Source organism: Mytilus trossulus, chromosome 14 (assembly GCF_036588685.1).
Source record: "Mytilus trossulus isolate FHL-02 chromosome 14, PNRI_Mtr1.1.1.hap1, whole genome shotgun sequence".
NCBI classification, from domain to species: domain Eukaryota; kingdom Metazoa; phylum Mollusca; class Bivalvia; order Mytilida; family Mytilidae; genus Mytilus; species Mytilus trossulus.
In genome coordinates, this window is record NC_086386.1 from 29,449,021 (window position 1) to 29,470,010 (window position 20,990).

A 20,990-nucleotide genomic window follows, 5' to 3' on the forward strand; every position below is an offset into this window, starting at 1 on the left:
TGTATTTAGGAAGATTAATACATTTTGCTTCTTTCAATGTAAAGAATAAACCGGAAGCCGTCGATCAAATTTAACTTCGACTTGAACTAATGACATTTATTGCACCGAATGAGTATTTCGTCAATTTCAAAATGTCTGATTCCTTAGTGACACCCAAGGTCACAAATTTCAAATTCAAAAACCTCCCAAAAACTTACAAATTTGACGTTCATCTTTGTTCATAGCCCTCATGTATTCTCTTTCTGTATTATGTACACGTATATCCGGGATTGTAAATGAAGTGACTAACGTGTGCATAATTATTTTATAATTGTAATTATCTAAAATCCGATTTAACTGTAAAACGGCCATACAAAGTAATAAGTCGAAAAATAGACTGACAACACCATTGTTAAAAATGATAAAAACAAACCAACAACAGTTCACAAAACACAAAATAGAAAAAAACATAAAGACTGAACAACAAATGCTCTACCAAAAAGTGGGGATGATTTAAATGAGAAGTTTTGTAAAACATAATAACAAGCAGGAAAACAACCAGAGAGAGTAAAATCTTGTAAGATATCCAATTAAGATTCTTTTTTATTTTGCAGAATGAAACTTCACTTATATAAAATGATATTAGAAGATGTGGTATGACTGCCAATGAGACAAACTTTCAATCCAACTCACACTAAGTTAAAGTAAACCATTGCTTACTACTAATATAACATGATTGAAATGAAATAACTAATGTGATTTATAATTATCTTAATCTTTATGTACCTGACCTATGATAATGTAATGCATTCACATCTCCCACAGATTGAGTCTTTTATCAAATGTCCAAAATCAATTACACAAAAAACGTATTTGAACGCAACGCAAGCCTCTTTATTTTCCTTTTAAGGTGATTATTTTACATGAATAAACATTTGAATGAACCAGGAAGAGAAGTAGAAGATCAATAACACATATTAAAATCTTTGACTTTGTTTGATGAATGATTTTGCAGATGCCTCGGTTGTGCAGAACGATAGAGGATATAAGAAAAAAAATGTTATCAATAATATTGTTATTAATAAATCATAAGCCGGGACGTGAAAATCTATATGAATTAGAATATAAGTATAATTGTAGATAGGTTTTTGTTTCAACAACTTTGAAGTTAGGAATAAGTATTACGTCCCTTGAAAGTATCAAAGATAAATGTAAAAATGAGTGTGCAGTCATATGACTTGATTAAAACGCTATTTTGTTCCTACTATTTTCCACAAGCCAATATGGATATGAACACTAGGAAGTGTTGAGATATAAGGAAAGACAGGATTATACAATACAACAAATCGATTTATGTTATAAAATCAAAATAAATCTGGTTTAAAAGATAACGATTACACCAAAAATCACATATTAAGCTACTCAATCAGAAAATTTACTTATGTTTACAATTAGGGACCGTCTTGTATAGAGTAACTTTTAATGTAGTGAATTAAATAAATGAATACATTGTATATACTTTTAAAATTGAATTCAAACATCTTCTGAATCGTTCTAATGAAAACAAAAACAGCTTAATTAGTGGATGTTTTATATACATGTATAATAGACGTCCCACGTACGATTGTGTCCGTCTTCTATTTGCCAAAGTCAGTTTTAACATTACACGATCTGGCCGAGAGAAATGAGAAGAGATAAAACGAGTCGATATTGCCACGAGTGGGTCGGACAAGTTGTATAGAGGGAAATTTGATTTGAACAGTCATTGAAAACACGGGGAATGTTAGCTGTGGCAGAAGTTAGGCATTGTTACAGGAAACCCTAGGACAACGGACCAATGAAAGTGTTTCTTCAAGGGTTATTATCGTGAGGGGAGTATTACACTCTTCCGTTACGTTCTATTCGTTTTTATAACGTTGCTAATAATAGCCGAAAATATTTCATCGGTACAGTCGAACCAAACAACCTGTTCAAAGTCAGAAATGTGACAGTTATTATCCATTCGTTTGATGTGTTTGAGCTTTATGTTTCGCATTTTGACTACGGACTTTTCGTTTCGAATATTTTTTTCTGAATTCGGTATATTTGTTTTTTGACCTTTTTCCCCATTATGCACGAGTCTTACTGTCAAATGTCAGGGTACTAATTTTACCATTTTGATTTCCAACCAAGTCACACTTCTTTGTGTTCACCATGTACAGGGGCGTAGCTAGCGTTCAATTCAACTGTAGGCACAAATCGGCAGGGGGTCTGGGGGCCGCGTAAGGCCCCCATTCGGTCCAGGGCTGAGCCCTGGTAGGGGGTTCAGGGGGGGCGAAGCCCCCCCGACGGAAAACGGTTTTCAGCATTTTAGTTGCATAATTTTTTGTACAAAAATATCATGTTTACTGGTTTTTATCATGATATCCATGAAGAACAGTTCGAAGAATTATGAGTAATTTTACATTAACACGTGAATTAACGTAGTACAATCAGAAATCTGAAAAAAATAAATAAAATATTGATATTTACAATATGCCCAGTATAGATCAGACTAGTTTTAGAGAGGGTCAAAGGAAAAGATTTTTTACTTTTTTAAATGTATCTTTTAACTTAAATTTTGGGGGAAAAAAATGTTAAACAAATCTTATATTTCTGAACTTTTATAAATAACTTTCAGATCCAGTTACACACAATTTCAAATACAATGATACATTTACTCAAAGTCAAGTCGACGGTTTTTCCTGCCGATAAAATCAGTAATACTCGCATCAATATCAACATTGAGGTGTCGGTGAATATGAAGAAGAGATAAATTTGAAAGTCGTTCGTCTCCCATTGTCGATCTCAGGTAGGATTTCACGCGTCTCATCGCGCTGAATGATCTTTCACTAGTTGCCGATGAAACAGGCATTGTCAATAAAATCCAAATAATCCTATACACTGAAGGGTACAGATCGGCGTTTGTTACGTTAAGGACACCAAGAAGTCTATCTGGTCTGTTGTCTTCAATACTCCAACGGGCTTTCCATCGTGTTATCTCATCCTCAAATTCTTTTTTATCACCTAAATCCGAACGGTAAGAGTTGTAAATTTTGTCTGCTATTTCTGGAGTCAAGTTCCCTAATTTGGCCGGAATGAAATAAGAGGCAAGGAAGCGTTCCTCGTTGCTAATCAACCGCTTTGTAATCTCAACAACCAAGTGGTCGAGAAACACGTAGTATAACGAAACTCTCCAATAGTCTGACGGCTCAAGAATTGGATGGTTAGCTCTGTGTCGTTGACGTCCAGCCACACGCGGAACTGATGGCTGGATGTCGTGTTCTGCTGCAATATCTGTTGCTCTTGCAAACAAGGACTCCCAAACTGTATCATCACCTCTTTCATCGGAAAGCCTTTGAATTACAATTTTAGCCTCTGTCAAAGATTCAATCAAATCAATATCGGTTTTCTGTAAGTAATTTGTCAAGGCGACTGTTGCGCTCAATATGTGTTCAGCAACAACAAGACTAATAATAAATTCAAATCGAAGTATCGCATTCATACTCTGTGCTGCTTTGTCATCGTTGTCGTCTTTAAGTGAATTCAGGGAAGAGACAACAACTTCAAATGCTGTTCGAAATGTATACAGCGAATCTGCCCGGCTTGACCAACGAGTTTCACACAGTGTTCTCAACTTTGTTCGGCGTTCTAGTTGGTCTTGAACGTTTTCATTTTCTGACAGTTCTTCAGTGAAAGCAGTCAAGCTTTTAGCCGAATAATCAAATTTGAATGCAATTTCTTGTACGGTCGACATCATGTTTCTAACACAAAGTTCCTTACTACTATGAACGAGTGCAAGCTTTAGTTGGTGTGCCTTGCAGTGGATGTAGGAAGCTTCTGGTGATTGCTCTAATATTTTTGCCTGCACACCATTATACTTGCCGGACATATTCGCGGCGCCGTCATAACACTGGGCACGGAGATTCCTTATATCAAGGTTTACATGTTCGAGAAACTTAACGATCGTATTAGAAATGGCAACACCTTTTACACTTTTGGCATGTTTAAAACCAATAAATTCTTCTCGTATGCTGATGATATCGTTTTTCTTATCTAAGAACCTAACACACAAAGACAATTGCTCTTTCGTAGAAACATCCGTGCATTCGTCAGCAATAATAGCGAAGTATTTAGCCTCACGACAGGCGTCGATAATGCTATCCTGCACCTGTTGCCCCACAATATTAATTATCTCATTCTGGATTTCAGGCGACAAGTATGTCGTCCGACTTCCTGCGCGAAACGCCAGCCAGTCCGAGAGCTTGTCATCATTTCTAGCTATTTCGTGTAGAATAGCAATAAAGTTGCTTCTTTCCTCTACATGACCTCTTATTGGTATGTTTTGTCGTCCACATAGAAGTATGACTTCGAAAATTTTCATTAAACCATATCTGTTATCGGCAGCGACCTTCTTATGACTTGACGATATCATGCTCGCGACGGAATCGCCCTTGTCTTTCTTCACGCGAAGGAAATCTTCTCCAGCTATTAAAGAACCTCTGTGTTGGGACAGATTTTCATGAAACCTGGCCAGGGATAGCAGATTTTTCCAATCTGTTATCGCCGAAGCTGAGAAAGATTTCTCCTTAGCATCTTCACTTGTAAAAAGGACACAATATGCACAGAAAACGGAGTCTGTTGATGTAGAGTACCGCATCCAGTGGAAATCTTTGAGCCAAGTTGCTTGGAATCTTCTGTTCTTCTTTCCAAATAAACTGAAACGTACAAGTAACGAAAAATGTGTTTGCATCCAAAGACAGTGCGAAGTATATATTTTTGTTGGCAAACATCACATAATTAGAAAACTCACAGCGTCATGCATTGCCGAAGTCCCCATACCAAAGAAAACAAATAATTGCCGTTGAAAATCGAAAGGGAGCGCTTGAAAGTGTAAGATTTATTTTGATAACTATTTAATTGGTCAAATCAAACTACCTTATGATATTAAGTGTGGACGGACTGACGGACAGTCAGATATCTACCGGTCGGAGAGACGGACATATTGATTACTTGATGGCATCCGCTGAATGCAAGTAAGGTCTTTATCAATAATATTATACTGCTTTCCTATATAATACAGGTATCCTCAAGTAGTTACGCAACAAGTTTACGATGTGACTTGTCACAGACGCAGGACGGACCTTACATGCTCATAGCTTTCTGATCAAATACAAAACTCTGCGAAAAAAATCTTTTCTTTATTCAGACATTCAACATACTCTGCTAACAATATTGCCATTTGGTGAATATACAGTACTTACCGTGCGGGAAATTTAAAGCTGTGACTCTCCGTCCATGTTTGTGTTCAGATAGCAATCTTCTTGTTGTCAGGTATTATTTGTTGGTGTTGTAAAGACCCGATATCTGGGTAAGGGGGGTGGTGCTGTGTACATAACGATGCATTACTTGAAGTTGTCGTAGAAGCTTCAGTCTTGGATGATTCTCCACTATCGTCAATTGCAGTCCTAGTCTGACAATTTGGACTCTCTTCTTCATCTTTCTTTCGTTTCGAACGAACAACAAATTTATCCATGTTGAAATTTTGTTTACCTATACACGAGTTATCGTACTTAACCAGGATACTAGTATCGGGATTCGGATACGGGTTGGTCATGTATAATAATACGCATTAGAATATTAAAATGTTTTATTTTTTTTATTTTTTTTTCCAGAGGGGGTATAATCGGCAAATTTATGTATAGGCACGTGCCTAGTCGAGCCTTAGGTAGCTACGCCCCTGATGTACATATCATATCAATGTTTAGTTGCGGTCATTTCAAGAAAATAAAAAAGAAAAATCTGTCTCAACAATTTCATTGCATACCTTTCTGTGGCCAAACTTGTTTTATTGCTTGTATAAAAAATAACAGTAATGATACAGTTTTTAAATTTGGGAAACTCGTGTTGCTTCTTGTTAAAGAGATCAGACATCGCTCTTTTAGATTAATGGTTTTAGATGGCTGCACAATATGCAATTGAACAATATCTCAGAGATAAATCAACAACGTAATCACCTTTGTGCATTCGATATGTTGATAACCGCCTTAAGGAGGCTCGCGGGTATAAGATTTTTAGAAAAAAAATAAACATTTATTTTTCATTACAAATTTTATCAATTACCTTAACTATTTGCTACTTTATCATATTGCACAAAAATCATTCCAAAAAATCAATCCGTGTTGGCCCCAAATGACTTTAAAAATTAAGGTATCATTGAAAAAGCTCCAAATTATCTCCCTTTGGTGCAAAAATGCCATTTTTTGGCATTAAAATTGAAATATCTTTTTTAACTCATCGGTGACCTTTATTTTTTATTGTTGTTTTCGAATAAGCTGTACATAAACTAAATAATTGTAAAATTTTAGCGATTTCTGTAATTCAGTTCTTTTTTAATTTCGATATTACCGATATTTCTCCTATTAGTTCAACAGAAAAAAAGGACATCAACAAAAATGCATGCTTCTTTCGGAGGCAGATTGTGAGCGTAAATGAACGGTGACCCCATCTTTTTATTTCATTTTTCTATTAAGTATAAGATAAAGTTCATTTATAGAAAAATATAACGAAATCCTATATTAAATAAAAAAATCGATTTAGACCCGCGAGCCCCCTTAAGACGACAACATAGCATATTGCTGTTTAACTTAGGCTCGGTTTCTTCGTCAGATAAAGTACTTTGTACTAGCTGCCATTACCCGTGAGCATGAATTTTCTTAATACAGACGACGGGTATTGATTGTGCAATATGTTTTTGTATGTGGTGTGATGACAGCCATTTGGATATGTTTTCAGTGTAGTTTAAATTTCTTTCTCTTGTTGTTCCGCAAAAGGAGGCAGAAAGAGTTAACATGAATACTAGTACCTACATACTAGTTACCAGTAAAATAAGTAAGTCAGTATAGTATGAACGCATTTTGATCATGCTCATATATATATAGGGAGTCACTTTGGGAAATAATCATATGGTAAGTAGACCCAAATCTCATCATAAAATAATATCGGTCTATGGTGATGTTTAATCACGAACACCAACCATGATGATTAATACTTCAATACTGGCAGCTTCACAATACATTGTTCATGTTAAACTTTATTTTGTCCATGTTCATTGATTAAACTGGTTGTAGACCATAATACACGATACACATACAAATTTGGAGAAAGAATGCATGATAGGTTGCAAGTAACTTTATATATATATTTTTTATTAACTCGTGTTATTGGTAGTGACCATTAATTTTGTATGGTTCACGTTTTTTAAACTAGCGTATTACGAAGCATAATCTATTTCCAGCAAGCAGGAGCAGACGTTTACAGTGCTATGGTTTCTTTAACAATTCTTCCTAGTTTTCTGTGTTGCAGATTTTGAGGGTTTATATGCAAATTTCAGGATGAATAACTACTTTTGACGATTGTTCCCGGTTTTATTAATTTAGAAATACATTCCAATCAAGGAAATTTACCAAATGGCAGCTTCTAAGTTAAAAATTGTTAGTATTTAAAATATTTTTTCGTCAAAATATAATGTGTCGCTCGGGTGTCAGATTTTTTGCCTCAAGGGGTAGAGGCATTTATTTGAAGAAAAAAAAGAATAAACTTACATATATTTTGGTCTTCTAATACTTTATAATTCAAACACACAAACTCTGTTATGAGGACAAATAACAAACTTAGGGTATTTCATTTTGCCCATTTTTTAGGCTGATAAGTTGTGTGCTTTATAATTTAAGAAATAGTGAAGGAAGACAAAACGTATTTTGTTTTATATAAAGGCAACAGTAGTATACCGCTGTTCAAAACTCGTAAATCTATGGACAAAAAAACTAAATCGGGGTAACAAACTAAAACTGAGGAAAATGCATTAAATATAAGAGGAGAACAACGACGCAACATTAAAATGTAGCACACAAAAAAACGGACTAAACATTAGACAAAATCCGAAGAAAATACCTGAACATGATTTGGTTCCTTTACATTCATTATCATGGTCAGGAAAAAGTTACGACTATGGCTAAGTGCACCCAAAGATGGAGCAAAATCACAGTTGCGACATCAGTATAAGATTTGCCCGATGCCACCAACAGTTTAACTCCATCAAATTTCTCTACCTTTTTCCACTACAAAGCACTCGCGCACACCGTAAAAAGCACTCACTCATAAATGAATTTGACTACTTTCTCCATAGAAATACTCGTGGACCTTGATATTTCAAAGTGAAATTCTCCAGGAAAAGAAGAGAAATAGTGTCTTATGAACATTTGTTTTTACTTTTGCCGTTTGCACGAATGAAAAAAAAATCCACTGCAAGTTTTATTTCTAGATTCTGAAATACTGTTTTGAAATCGCTGATTATAGAAGTGTTTTCGTTTTCAGGTCTTTTTGAAGCTGTTTTGTCTTTGTTAATATAGATGCTGGCGAGTTATTTCTGGGGAGAGAGTAATCGTATTCGTTTGAAAATGAGTGCATTTTTGTGGCGTGCACGATTGCTTTGCTGCGGAAACTTGTGACGGAATTTGATGGATTTCGACTGTTGGTGGCTTCGGGCAAATCTTATACGGATGTATCTAATGTTTGGGTGCATTGAGTTATAGTCGTGACTTTTCCTGACCATGAAAGTGACCGAAAAGGGAAAAATAGTTTTCAGGCAAAAAAACAACACAACATACTTTGAGTCTTTTTTTTCACTATTTATCATTTTTCTAAGATTAAAAAGGATTGAACGTAGAAGACTGAGAAACGTACAAAATGAAATACCATAATTTTGTAATTTGTCCTCATAACAAAGAAGGTGCGTTTAAATTCCAAAGTATCAAACAAAGGACTAGTTATTGACAAATTTATCATTTTTCTAATAAATGCCTTTTCCCCTTGCGACACAAAATTTGATAGCCCAAGCGACACATTATATTTTGACGAAAAAATAGTTTGTGACCCACAAGTCTTTGGCTACGAAACTGGCATTTGGTAATGTTTCTTTTAATAGGAATTTTAAACAACTAAAACTGTATATAAATCATACAGGGAAATATTGTCAAAAGAATTTTTTATCCTTAAACTTGTATGAAGCCTCAAAATCCATAATACGGAAAACTAGGGAGAAGTGTTCGAGAAACCAGAGTACTAAAAACATCTGCATCTACTTGCTAGAAATAGATTATGGTTCGGGTCCTTCCGTGCCAATACATAATTTGGTTCTGAAAAAAGCAGCTTTGATACTTGAATTTGTTTTGATAGTTTTTCTTTGCTTCAAACCGACACCCCTTGTCAAACATAGCCAACAACTCGCTTATGGGGTTCTACACGGTTTATATGGTCAACAGTACTTTTCGCAACTATCTCTCTAAGGTACTACGCCTACACTTTTAATAATACTTACTTATGTAGATTTAATGTAAACATGGTTACTAATTAAAGATCTTATTTGACTACAGTACTTCAAATATTGCATTTTCATAACGCATGTAAAGGACCAATTGCAATAATCGGTTAAATCAAGCGACACATTCTAATTAGAAAATGATTAAAATCATTAGGAAAACAATCTCTTAATTGACTTCAACCTACGATATGAAACGTAATACTTTTGCTGAAAACAAAGGCGGAAAATACATATTTTTAAAGTACATTCAAAGCCAGAACTCGAAGAGAAACTGAAATCGCCACGTCAGTCCACATATATAAAAGATACTACATCGTTCATTAATATCATTGAGAAATTAAAACCTATGGCAAACAGCCTGTTAGTTTCGTATGATATAACACAGATGTTTACAAATCTACCTCAAGAAGCATTATTGCGTGCAGTTGAACGAGCATATGACAGTTTTGACAAATCGAACTTCAAGGTCAATGCTCCGCCAGTCAATGTATTAATACATTTGTTGAGAATCATTTTAGAAAACAATGTATTTGAATTTGATGGGAAAATTTACAAACAAATAATAGGTACGGCAATTGGTGCAGTTCCGTCACCGGAAATCTGTGACATTCTTATGTTTGAAATAATGAATGAAATTATTTCTGCATTTCAATATAAAGACAAAATATTCTATCATGGCAGATATAGAGACTATGGATTCATAATATATGATGGAACATCAGATGAAATTACAGATTTTTTTCGTCTAGCAAATGATTATAACCCCTTATTAAAGTTCACCTATGAAATCAAAAACGATAAAATGTCGTTCTTGGATGTTGATGTAATTAAAGGTCAAAGATTTACAACATATGGCATTCTTGACCTCGAAATACATTTTAAAGAAACAAATTCTTATCTGTTTCTGCACAGAAATAGCTGTCACTCACAGCATGTATTCAGAGGATTTATTAAAGGTGAAGCAATACGGCAAATTAGAAATACAAGTGACCATAACAAATTAATAAACAATCTAACTAATTTCAAAGTGAAATTATTAGATAGGGGTTATGATAACGTGGAAATAGATGATAGTATTACTGATGCTTTAGCAATTGACCGTACTGATTTATTACAACAAAACAAATCTAAAGAGAAGCAAAGTATTCCGTTAGTTTTAATAACTAAATATAATCCATATATACGTAAAATAAAGAAACGTATAATGAAACACTGGCAGTTATTACAGTTCGATGAAGACTGTGCACAGATATTCAATGCAGCACCAATAGTTGCGTATAGCAAACATAAAAGTATTGGAGATATGCTTAGTAGATCAAAGTTAAAGACTTTAACATTAAATTGACAGTTGGACCCCTGATGATGGTAGATCTGTCATAATAACTAGATATAAGGAAGAAGAATAAAAATATAAATATATCAATATAAATATGAATAATTTTCATATTTGATTATATTCAAATAATGCATCTTAAATTGACCATCCCAAGCTTAACTACCGAAACACGAAATTGATATTTGTGTCGGGTCCTATCAGCAATATGGGATGCGTGGTTGCATGGGTGTTTTATTATAACAAATAGAACGATTTATAGTAAATAAACAAAACTTTATGAATCAATGATTTTATTTTCAATACTAATGTAGAAACGTATTTTGCTGGAAGTCATTCCTCAGTAAAAAAATTCCAATGGATACATGGGTATAAAATTAGATCTATGCTTGACGAGGCGCGTTTTTGACGCACTGAATTTTAAACCTGATTCTTTTTGTTATCTATTAATCATGTGTTTCTCTGTCTAATATGTTCTCCTATTTATTTGTATTGTAGTCCTGTAATATTATGTTGTCATTTCAATGTTATATTTAACTTGGCCATTAAAGTGCGAGGTTTGGCATGCCACAAAACCAGGTTCAGCCCACCATTTGTATTCCCCTTTACAAATGTCCTGTACCATGTCAGGAAGATGGCAATTGCTATATTATTGTTCGTTTCTGTGTGTGTTGCATTTTAATGTTGTGTCGTTTGTTTTCTTTTATTTTTGAGATATTAAGATAAGACGTGGCACGGTACTTGTTTATCCCAAATGCATGTATTTGGTTTAGATGTTATATGTGTTATTCTCGTGGGATTTTGTCTAATGCTTGGTCCGTTTCTGTGTGTGTTGCGTTTCGGTGTAGTGTCATTGTTCTCCTCTTATATGTAATGCGTTTCCCTCGGTTTTGGTTTGTTGCCCCGATTTTGTTTTTTGGTCCATGGATTTGTGAGTTTTGAACAATGATACTACTGTTGCCTTTATTTGGTAATCAATCTTTGCCATAAGTCATTTTACAGTAAAAACTCCGAACTCCAACGGCGACAGGGTTTAGGATTGCAACTGTTCGTTGTTAGTCTACCGTGACCACCTTGACATCTATAGAACACATGCTAGCCAGATCCCACTTTTCTAGTTGTATATCAATAAATTGTAAATATAATGTCTATATTGTTTTGTGATACTGACACTATTTGTATCTACAGCTCTTAGAGATATGCAACTTTTTATCACCAATCTAAATAACTTACTGTTTTATATTTTCAAATTCCCATCAAAGTCACAATTCATAAAAAGTAAACCATTACGGTGCCCTGGCTTACATCCAACAGCCAGGTATAAAGAGCCCCAAAATTACTAGTGTTAAACCACTCAAACAAGAAAACCCAATTGTCTAATTTATATAAAAAGAGAAAGGAGAAACTCTTATTAACCACACCAACAAACGAAAACCACTGACTTAGAACAAGTGCAATCAAAATCAACGGATTAAAACGTTTTAACAGGTGCCATTCTTCACCCTAACATGAAATACATGTACTAGTTTAGCATTACATAATATAGAACTATAGAAATACAAACACTATAATATCAATTGAAATGGCTCAAGTCTATCAACAGACATATAAACAAAAACATGTAAACCTACACTGAACGAATAAATTTGATCTATGGCACAATTTGTAAATACGAAATTTAAAAAAAAAGGAGTGAGAGGAACATATCAACGAATATATTACTGTTCATATTACATCAAGGAAGTTCGCTACTCGGTTTAAAACTAAATAACGTTTCATAACACTAGTTTATACTGATAGATGAATAATTAGGGAATCTAAAAAGCAAATAGAATATAAAGATCAATGCGTTTGCTTTCGAGATATAAGACATTGAAATTTTGTCGTGTAATTGTACTCTCATGATTTGTCATAGCTTTATCATTGACACGTTAAAGTTCTCAAAAACTATTAGGAATAAATAAAATTTTATGACTTTTACAAATGAATTAGAATTATAAATGTAAAAGATTTATTAAAAGAAAAATGGGGGTCAATGGGCATTTTTTAAGGCATTACAATGGATAGAACCAGAGGGTTTCGTAAATCTGACAAAAAACGACGATTTGTATCAATTAATTAATCTTCATTTGAACAATATTTCTACTGTTGACAATGGTCCATAACTGACCACTAAAAGGTCAAAAAGTTATGTGTATTAATATCTTCAATAAATTGTTTTGAATCAATTACATGAACATAAAAAGAAACCTTAAAACAGATATTTATTGATAATTGACCTTTTTACAAAACACTTCAGTGTTCTTGTAATGTTTCTTTTTATGTAGATATCAAGGATTTGAATGGCTTCTTTTTTCTATTCTGCCAGAGGAACAAACTTTGTTATATCAAGGAACTCATCCAAGTGCATACTTTTTTACTATTTAAAAAGGCAAAGTTTTGGTTGTTCGAGGCATGATTTCAATGCGACAAAAAGTACATCAAAGTACGCAATATAAAAGAAAACATGGAAAAGATTAAAACACCAATTGTAAAGAGAACAATTTAAAGTCTTAGCTTCCCAAAGCAACTTCCTAAATCATTGTAGAAAAGCTACTTCCAATTTACTCCAGTTAAACTCTTAACCACTATATCTCTTTCCCTCTGACATAACCTTTCTGGTTTGGTATCGTTTGACCATTATATCTCTTCCCCTCTGACATAGCCTTTCCGGCTGGGTATCGTTTGGTTGTTTAGACTACCACACGGTATTATGAAAAAGAGAAACACGTATCTCATATAAATCAGAATAGTGCATCAAAATTTCTGTGAATCTTAGCACTTTCTTAACATGTTATCGTTCTGAATATACATATAGGGTGGTTTTCTCGAATCTATCTTAGGATTAGGACGTGTCCTAAGACCATTTTATGACAAGACTTTATCATAAGTCGTGTTCTAGAATCTATCGTAACTTAGGATATATCACACATTTCGTCCTAAATTCAGGACACCTAATTAGGTGTCTAAAGATCGTCATATCTCTATCCTTACTTTGTTCATTTTTTTTTCTCTCAATGTTTTACGTGAAGATGAAGATAAAATGAAACGCATCATCATTTATTAACTCGTATAAAGAAATTTTGCATGATTTTAAACGTTGAACGTCGTGTTTTACGAAACGATGACACTACGAATTGAATATTCTCATTTAAAAACAAATTGTTTAAATCACAATCCTTTTTGATATTATTTCATATTTTACATTTGAAATCATGCATTTGATTAGATACAAGTAATTTTAAAATTTCGTAATCAATTTTATTGATTTTATTATTTTAATTAATTTTTCTTATACACTCACGCAAGGTCGCCTAGATAAAATAATACGTTTTAAACAGATACCACTTGAACATGTTGAAGATTTTTTAGATAGCGTTGAACAATCAATTAAAAAAAAAATACTACATACAGCAGTTGAAAGAAAGTTATTACTTAGTATTACCATCAACACAGTTTTTATTAAAGGGGCATTAGCTGTCACCGTCATGGTTACCAGATCAACCAAAATTCTTATTATTTATCAATTACATTCTAAAACGTATATAAAAAAAAAAAATGTTATTCATTTTTAAACAGAATAATTGCTATTTGTTTTTTCGTTTATAATTGGTCTTAGTTCCTCTTCATCAGATTTTTTGCAACACAGTTTTTTGTAGAGGTGATGTCTAGTAGTCTTATCTAAAAAGCAAAATAAAATACACGTGCAAAACGCCTGCGCACTGTCTCCAAAACTTTGTAAATGAAGAAATACATCATCTGTAGAGTCAAAATGAGACAGCGGATTATCAGTATGCCGTCGTAACGCATATAAGAAAAATCGACATGTTCCCCATATTCTGAGACAATACCCGATCAACCATAAGTAAAGGTAATTTTCATCTTCGGCTCTCAGTCGTTCTGATACTTCACTGAAATGACGTCGATTGTGTCTTCGTCTCTATGAAATAAAAATAGTTTTTGTATTAAGATAGGCTTTTGAATACTGAATTATATAGAAATCAGTAACATTGTATGAACTAAATAGATCGTTACAAAGCACAACAATCGTATAAAATAAACAGAAAAAACTCAAAAAGTATTCCCTCAGTTATTAAAGGTTAGTTCAAATAAGTGCAAGAGTAGTATACATGTATCGCTGTTTGAAAGTCATAAATCGATTGAGAATAAAACAATCCGGGTTACTAACTAAAACTGAGGGAAACACTTCAAATATATATGGGAAACAACGAAACAACATACACACTAAAACGCAACAAAATACCAAACGACAACGCAACACACACAGAAACGAAGTATAAGATAATTGTCCTGCTTCGGTACAGGATATTTTAAGAACAAATGGTTGGCTGAACCTGGTTTTGTGGCTAGCCAAATGTACCGCTTTTATGGCAATGCTAAAATAACACTAAAACATAATAATATAACAGGAATACAAACAAATAAATGGAAGAATATTCAGGACAGAGAAATTCACAAATTATTAATACAATAGAACGTTGCAACATGCTAATAGTTATTAATGGTACTAGGGTTTTAATATAATACTCCAGACGCGTGTTTCGTTTACATTAGACTCATTTAAGCTATTTTCAACTAATTAATACGTCTTTCTCTCCTATACTTAAGTAGCAATCAGTTATCATCCAACGGATTGTGTGTAAATACGTCATACCCAGTTTGGGAATAGCATGACCTTGTGCAATGCTAAAACTAAAGCAAACAGTGTCGACATATGTTCATTGCAATCACTCGTCCTTTGGCAAATATCATATTGTCAATATGGTGTGGTTGACCGTCATAAGATTGATTTTTCAGAGAGTTTTTATACTATTATCGTAGCCTTGATAATGTCCTTGACACCTTTTTTTCGACATTTCTGAAAACTAATTAACATCGTATCCACCTGTCATGCGCAATAAGGTAGAGTATATTAATGAACAAAGATCTGCTTTTAAATGCAGAGAACCATTTCTAATCCTCGATTTTTAATCGTTTTGTGTTTCTTAGTCTTGAACTTCATTTGTCACTTCAGTTGTGTAAAGGAGACAAATATTTGTCCGATTGTTTTTTTAGTATTGGCCCTGGAGTTGACTATTTATTTTTCACGGTATTTTTTATGTTAACATATTAGTATTTTTTCTACTTTTTAAATGATTGAAATATACAAAATCTTAGTTTCACTTTGTTCGGTTTGAGTTTCCTCCATGGATAAAGCTAAATGTTTATTACCTGAAAGTTTATTCATTGTACACGTGCATAAATAACTGTAAGTAGCTATATCTTATTAGTCTTTTGTAGTGATTTGTATATAATGATATAATTGAGACTTGTCACACTAACTATGAAACAAGAGTAAATTATAATTGCAGTACCTGTTTCCACATATATCCTTTTACAAAAAAGAACATAATGCAGGTGACAAAATACCATGTGATTTCCCATCCTTTACCGGTAACCACCATCCATAACGTTCTGGCGTTCTTATCAATACAGGACGAGATCCAGCACCAGGCACCAGTTCCTTGAGAAAAGTCTTCCCCTAGAACATCGTTACTTACAGCAGCTATAGTTATACTCACTAAAATTATAATTAAAGAATGTATAGATACATATTATATGAAATAGCTTTTATCATCATGAAAAGTTCTTATCAGTGCACCGATAAGTGTAAAATGCTAAGTCTCAGATTTTTCTTTTTTTAGTTGTTTTGCGGCAGTAACTGCGAGTACTCGCGGATATGTACTTCGTGTCTTTTTGTTGTTGGAATGTACAAGTACCCGTCCACGTCCACTTATATTTGTAGTATTTGTATTTATATCCATCTGATGATTTAAGCCTTTTTCATCTGATTTTTAGAATTCGTTCTTATGTTGTACTGTTACATCTCTGTCTCATGTTAGAGGGAGTGTTGGGATCCCGCTAACATGTTTAACTCCGCCACATTCTGTATGTATGTGCCTGTCTAAAGTGAGTAGCCTATAATACAATGGTTGTTGTTTGTTTATAAGTTACATATTTGTTTTTTGTTTATTATTTGTACATATATTTAGCCATTAGTTTTCTCGTTTGAATTGTTTTACATTGTCCTTTCGGGGCCTTTTATAGCTAACTATTCGGTATGTGCTTTGCTCATTGTTGAATGCCGTACGATGACCTATTGTAGTTAATTTCTGTGTCATTTGTTCTGAGGTGGAGAGTTGTCTCATTAGAAATTATACCACGTCTTCTTTTTATATTAATATAAAATGAAACAAAAATGACAGATCTATACAAAATCTATTATACGACTGTTTTTCCTCATCTTCTTGTCAGTCATTGGTTTGTAGGCAGATAAGCTCGAATTCAAGTTTTGTAGGGGTAAAAACATTTAAAAAATAGAATTACATTTTAGTTATTGCTCATTTACATCATATAGTTGTACCTGTCGATGTATTATACTTTGCTTCTATTGTTTTTTTCAGACTGTGTCGTGTGATCGTAATATACTAGTAGGTTATATATATGCTGTTGGCATGTCTGCTTATTCGAAAAATCTGAAAGCTTAACTACATTTTTAATTGTATTATAATGTTTTTGTTCTTTGTTTTTTGTTTTTACATTCTGTGTCTTTCACATTCACATGTAACGTTAATTTAGAATCCTTATTTATTTGATTGTCATATGAAACATAAATGAAACAGAAAAGTATTGTATAAATAAAGGCAACAGTTGTATACCGCTGTTAAAAACAAAATCGGGGCAACAAACTAAAACCGAGGGAAACGCATTAAATATAAGAGGAGAACAATGACACAGCACTGAAATGTAACACACACAGAAACGGACCGCGCATCAGACAAAATCCCACGAGAATAACAAATATAACATCAAAACCAAATACATGAATTTGGGATAGACAAGTACCGTGACACGTCTTATCGAAATGTGAATTTACACTAAAAAATAAGAGAAAACAACGACGCAACGTTAAAATGTAACACACACACAGAAACGAACAATAATATAACAATGGCCATTTTCCTGACTTAGTACAGGACATTTTTACAGGAAAAAATGGTGGGTTGAACCTGGTTTTGTGGCATGCCAAACCTCGCACTTTAATGGCAATGTTATATATAACATTGAAATGACAACATTATACAATAGGACTACAATACAAATAAATAGGAGAACATATTAGACAAAGACACACATGATTAATAGATCAACAAAGTAAACAAAAAGCACCAGGTTTAAAATTCAATACGCCAAAACGCGCCTCGTCCACACAAGACTAGACGACACAAGACGCCCAGATATAAAAGATCGAAAGTGAAAAAAAAGAGTACAAAGTTGTACAGCACTGAAGATCAAAAGTTGAAAAAGGTTGGGTCAAATACGGCTATGTTTTTAAAATATTTTGTTAAGTTGGATTTAATTGTTGTCAAATTAAGGAGTTAAATGATTAAAATGGATCTGAAATGACTTTGTTGTCATGCATTATTATAACTATCGATTCACATTAGATTTACTACATGAAGTTTTGAACTTTATATCTTATCCTTTTCGTACACATCAAGCGTGCATTTTTTGCTAATCAAAATTTTGTAACCGTTATGTTGCGTTTGTTATTATTTTCTAAACGCTACAAAAGTAGAAACAAATACATTGTTTATTTAGGGAGAAGTTAGAAACAAATGTAGCGTTTGTTCTAACAAACGCTGAATGATAAACTGTAGACGCATTTTTAGCGAGTGCACAGTTTGTCAAAGTTAATGTAAACGTTGCAAAGGTATGTTAGACATGTTAGAAACAAATTAAACTTGAAATTAAAATATGTGTGCGCTAAGCCGTTTGTATAGTTTGTGTAAGAAATAAATGCACACATAGAGAAAATACGTACAAGGCACCAACCAACATACAGCATGAGTGAATATTTTCATCTTCCAAGGCCATGAACCATGTCGACAGTAAATCAAAGCAACACATATATGGATAGCAATTACTGTATTCCAGAAGAACGACCACATGGATGCTGTGGCAGAAATAAAACTCTGAACAACACAAAATAGATCACATCGAGTGTCCATAGTACAATTCAGAGAAAATTCTTTATCGCCAAATACAGCTTTATATCTTATCGTTCCTCCGAAATTGCCAAAAGCAACGATTAAATCGGAAACAGTTAAATATATCAATAGTCTTCTGGTTTCATTTTCTGGTCGGAAGCTATCAGTCACACAATATGCCACGAATATTAAAATTGCACCGAATATTGACAATGTACTTGCAATTAATGTTAATGCAATGTCTCCACCTTCTATCGGTTTGTATGTAGCTGGTATAACTGGCATAGGTCCAATCGTGGATATTACATTTGTTGTATAATTTGCAAAAGGTGTAGATGATGTAAATTTCGCCATTGTGTAATCCAATATTTTGAATACGGAAGTAAATCGAGTTGATTCTACAATAAACAAAAAATGTGTGATATATATGATTCATTTAGTGTTATTTATAGACATTGAAAAAGACAACAACACCAACATTTTAAGTCACAGTCAATGTTGTTGTTAGGAATTAACTTAAAAAATGTTAAATTAAATTGTAAATAAAGATAGTCCTATAATAATGAAACATAATATTAGAAATATTGGATGATATACATGTTACTTTCGTTTTGATATAATTGCAATGATCATATTATTGCATGGCATTTTTCATATCACATGTGTTATCAGCCCTAGGTTCAATATCAGCCCAAGAGCCGCATGGCTCAAGGGCTGATATTGACCGAGGGCTGATAAGACATGCGATATGAAAAATGATATGTTATGATCTTTTTATCATATGCTTTAACAATGGAGAAAAATAACTGATTCGTATATTGATCCTTTTACATGGTTCTGTAATAGAAGTTCAAAGATTGAAAAGTTCACGGACGTCGGACCCCAAATTTAGTACATTCGATATGAAATTTTTCTATCATTTGCCTCAACAGAGAAGAAACACATTTTGAAATAGCGAATCGACAAAAACAAACAAAAATTAACAATACACACAATGAAGACTGTTTGGCACCTTTTTAAAGTAACTTTCTTAATTATGCTTGAAACTTTTAAACAATGCATTTATTTAATAATTTGTTGTTTTTTTTTGTTTTTTGTTTGTTTTTTGTTTATTATTTCACAAAATATACTGTCCAGTATCCAAATGTTTGTTTTGCACACTACTTTGTAATGGTTTCACTGAAAACGTAGTATTGAGGTGTATTTTCCGGAATTTGCCGAGTATCACCGGAATGCCATGTGATAACGTTACGGAAAGGCATGTGATAACAATCGAAGCATGTGATAAACTTTTCATATCAGCCCGCTAAGGACTAATTCGAAAAAAATGGAATTTACGTTAATTTAATGGTATTACCATACAGTAAAAAAATCATATGTTATTTAGTCTAAGTATATGATAAATAAACTTATTTTCTAGGCTGGTATATTCTGAAAAGAAAAAGTTATCCATGGAACTAATGGTGACGTCACGGTATTTAATTAAATGATAGTTATTGAAAAACGTGTCATTTATTGATCGTCATACATGTATATGCCCCCCAAAAAAGTAAAATCACAAAAATACTGAACTCAGTGGAAAATCAAATCGGAATGTCCATATTCACATGGCAAAATCAAATGACAAAACACATAAAAAACGAAAGGACAAGAACTGTCATATTCCTGACTTTTACAAGCATTTTCAAATGAAGAAAATAGAAGATTAAACCTGGTTTAAAAGCGTTAAACCTTTCAATTTGATGACAGTTTCACCAAAGTCCGTTATATTTACACTGATGCGTGATCTAAACAGACAAAATAAATAAAATAGTCAACATATGGGTACAGCTGTCATCATCGTGTCACAGTTTTAAAAGGAACAATTAAACAGAACACAAATAACATCTATCTACAAACACATTTATTGATTCGCTTGTCTGACGTCAGAAAATGTTATACGTCACATACATTTGTCGTTCAATGTACTAGAATACACAAACAATTTAAAAATTTCACATGGGCAATGTTAGCATACAGGGTTAAAAAAATCAAAGTATGTGGTATTGACTAAGAAAGCGATATAGGAAAGAGAAAAGAACAACTAACACTTAGAAACAACCTTTATGTTTATATTTAATTACTTTATTTTAAGACACATTAAATTTCGTCTTCTTAAGTCAATATAAGTACTGTTTTTATAGATAAG

At 33.2% G+C, this 20,990-nt stretch overlaps 2 protein-coding genes across 2 annotated transcripts; both read right to left on the bottom strand.

Moving 5' to 3' along the window:
- Positions 1-2,674: 2,674 nt before the first annotated feature.
- Positions 2,675-5,239, bottom strand: LOC134697650 (zinc finger MYM-type protein 1-like). Its single transcript, XM_063559932.1, has 2 exons — positions 5,220-5,239; positions 2,675-4,715 (listed from the first exon to the last, which is right to left on the bottom strand). The coding sequence occupies exons 1-2, from the start codon at positions 5,237-5,239 to the stop codon at positions 2,675-2,677; spliced, it is 2,061 nt and encodes a 686-aa protein (XP_063416002.1).
- An 8,875-nt stretch (positions 5,240-14,114) lies between these two features.
- Positions 14,115-19,216, bottom strand: LOC134696091 (G-protein coupled receptor 157-like). The gene is made up of 3 exons (XM_063557683.1): positions 18,637-19,216; positions 16,127-16,332; positions 14,115-14,691 (listed from the first exon to the last, which is right to left on the bottom strand). The coding sequence occupies exons 1-3, from the start codon at positions 19,154-19,156 to the stop codon at positions 14,323-14,325; spliced, it is 1,095 nt and encodes a 364-aa protein (XP_063413753.1). The 5' UTR covers positions 19,157-19,216; the 3' UTR covers positions 14,115-14,322.
- Positions 19,217-20,990: the final 1,774 nt, after the last annotated feature.

Bases quoted from the DNA above. Each gene is read 5' to 3' on its own strand.
- LOC134697650 (XM_063559932.1), bottom strand. From the start codon at position 5,239: ATGGCAATATTGTTAGCAGA. The intron at 4,716-5,219 runs GTATGTTGAATG...TGTACGTTTCAG, and splicing joins ATGGCAATATTGTTAGCAGA to TTTATTTGGAAAGAAGAACA.
- LOC134696091 (XM_063557683.1), bottom strand. From the start codon at position 19,156: ATGGCGAAATTTACATCATCTACACCTTTTGCAAATTATACAACAAAT. The intron at 16,333-18,636 runs GTACGTATTTTC...TTATAATTTTAG, and splicing joins TGTATGTTGGTTGGTGCCTT to TGAGTATAACTATAGCTGCT. The intron at 14,692-16,126 runs GTACTGCAATTA...TTTATTTCATAG, and splicing joins AAGGATATATGTGGAAACAG to AGACGAAGACACAATCGACG.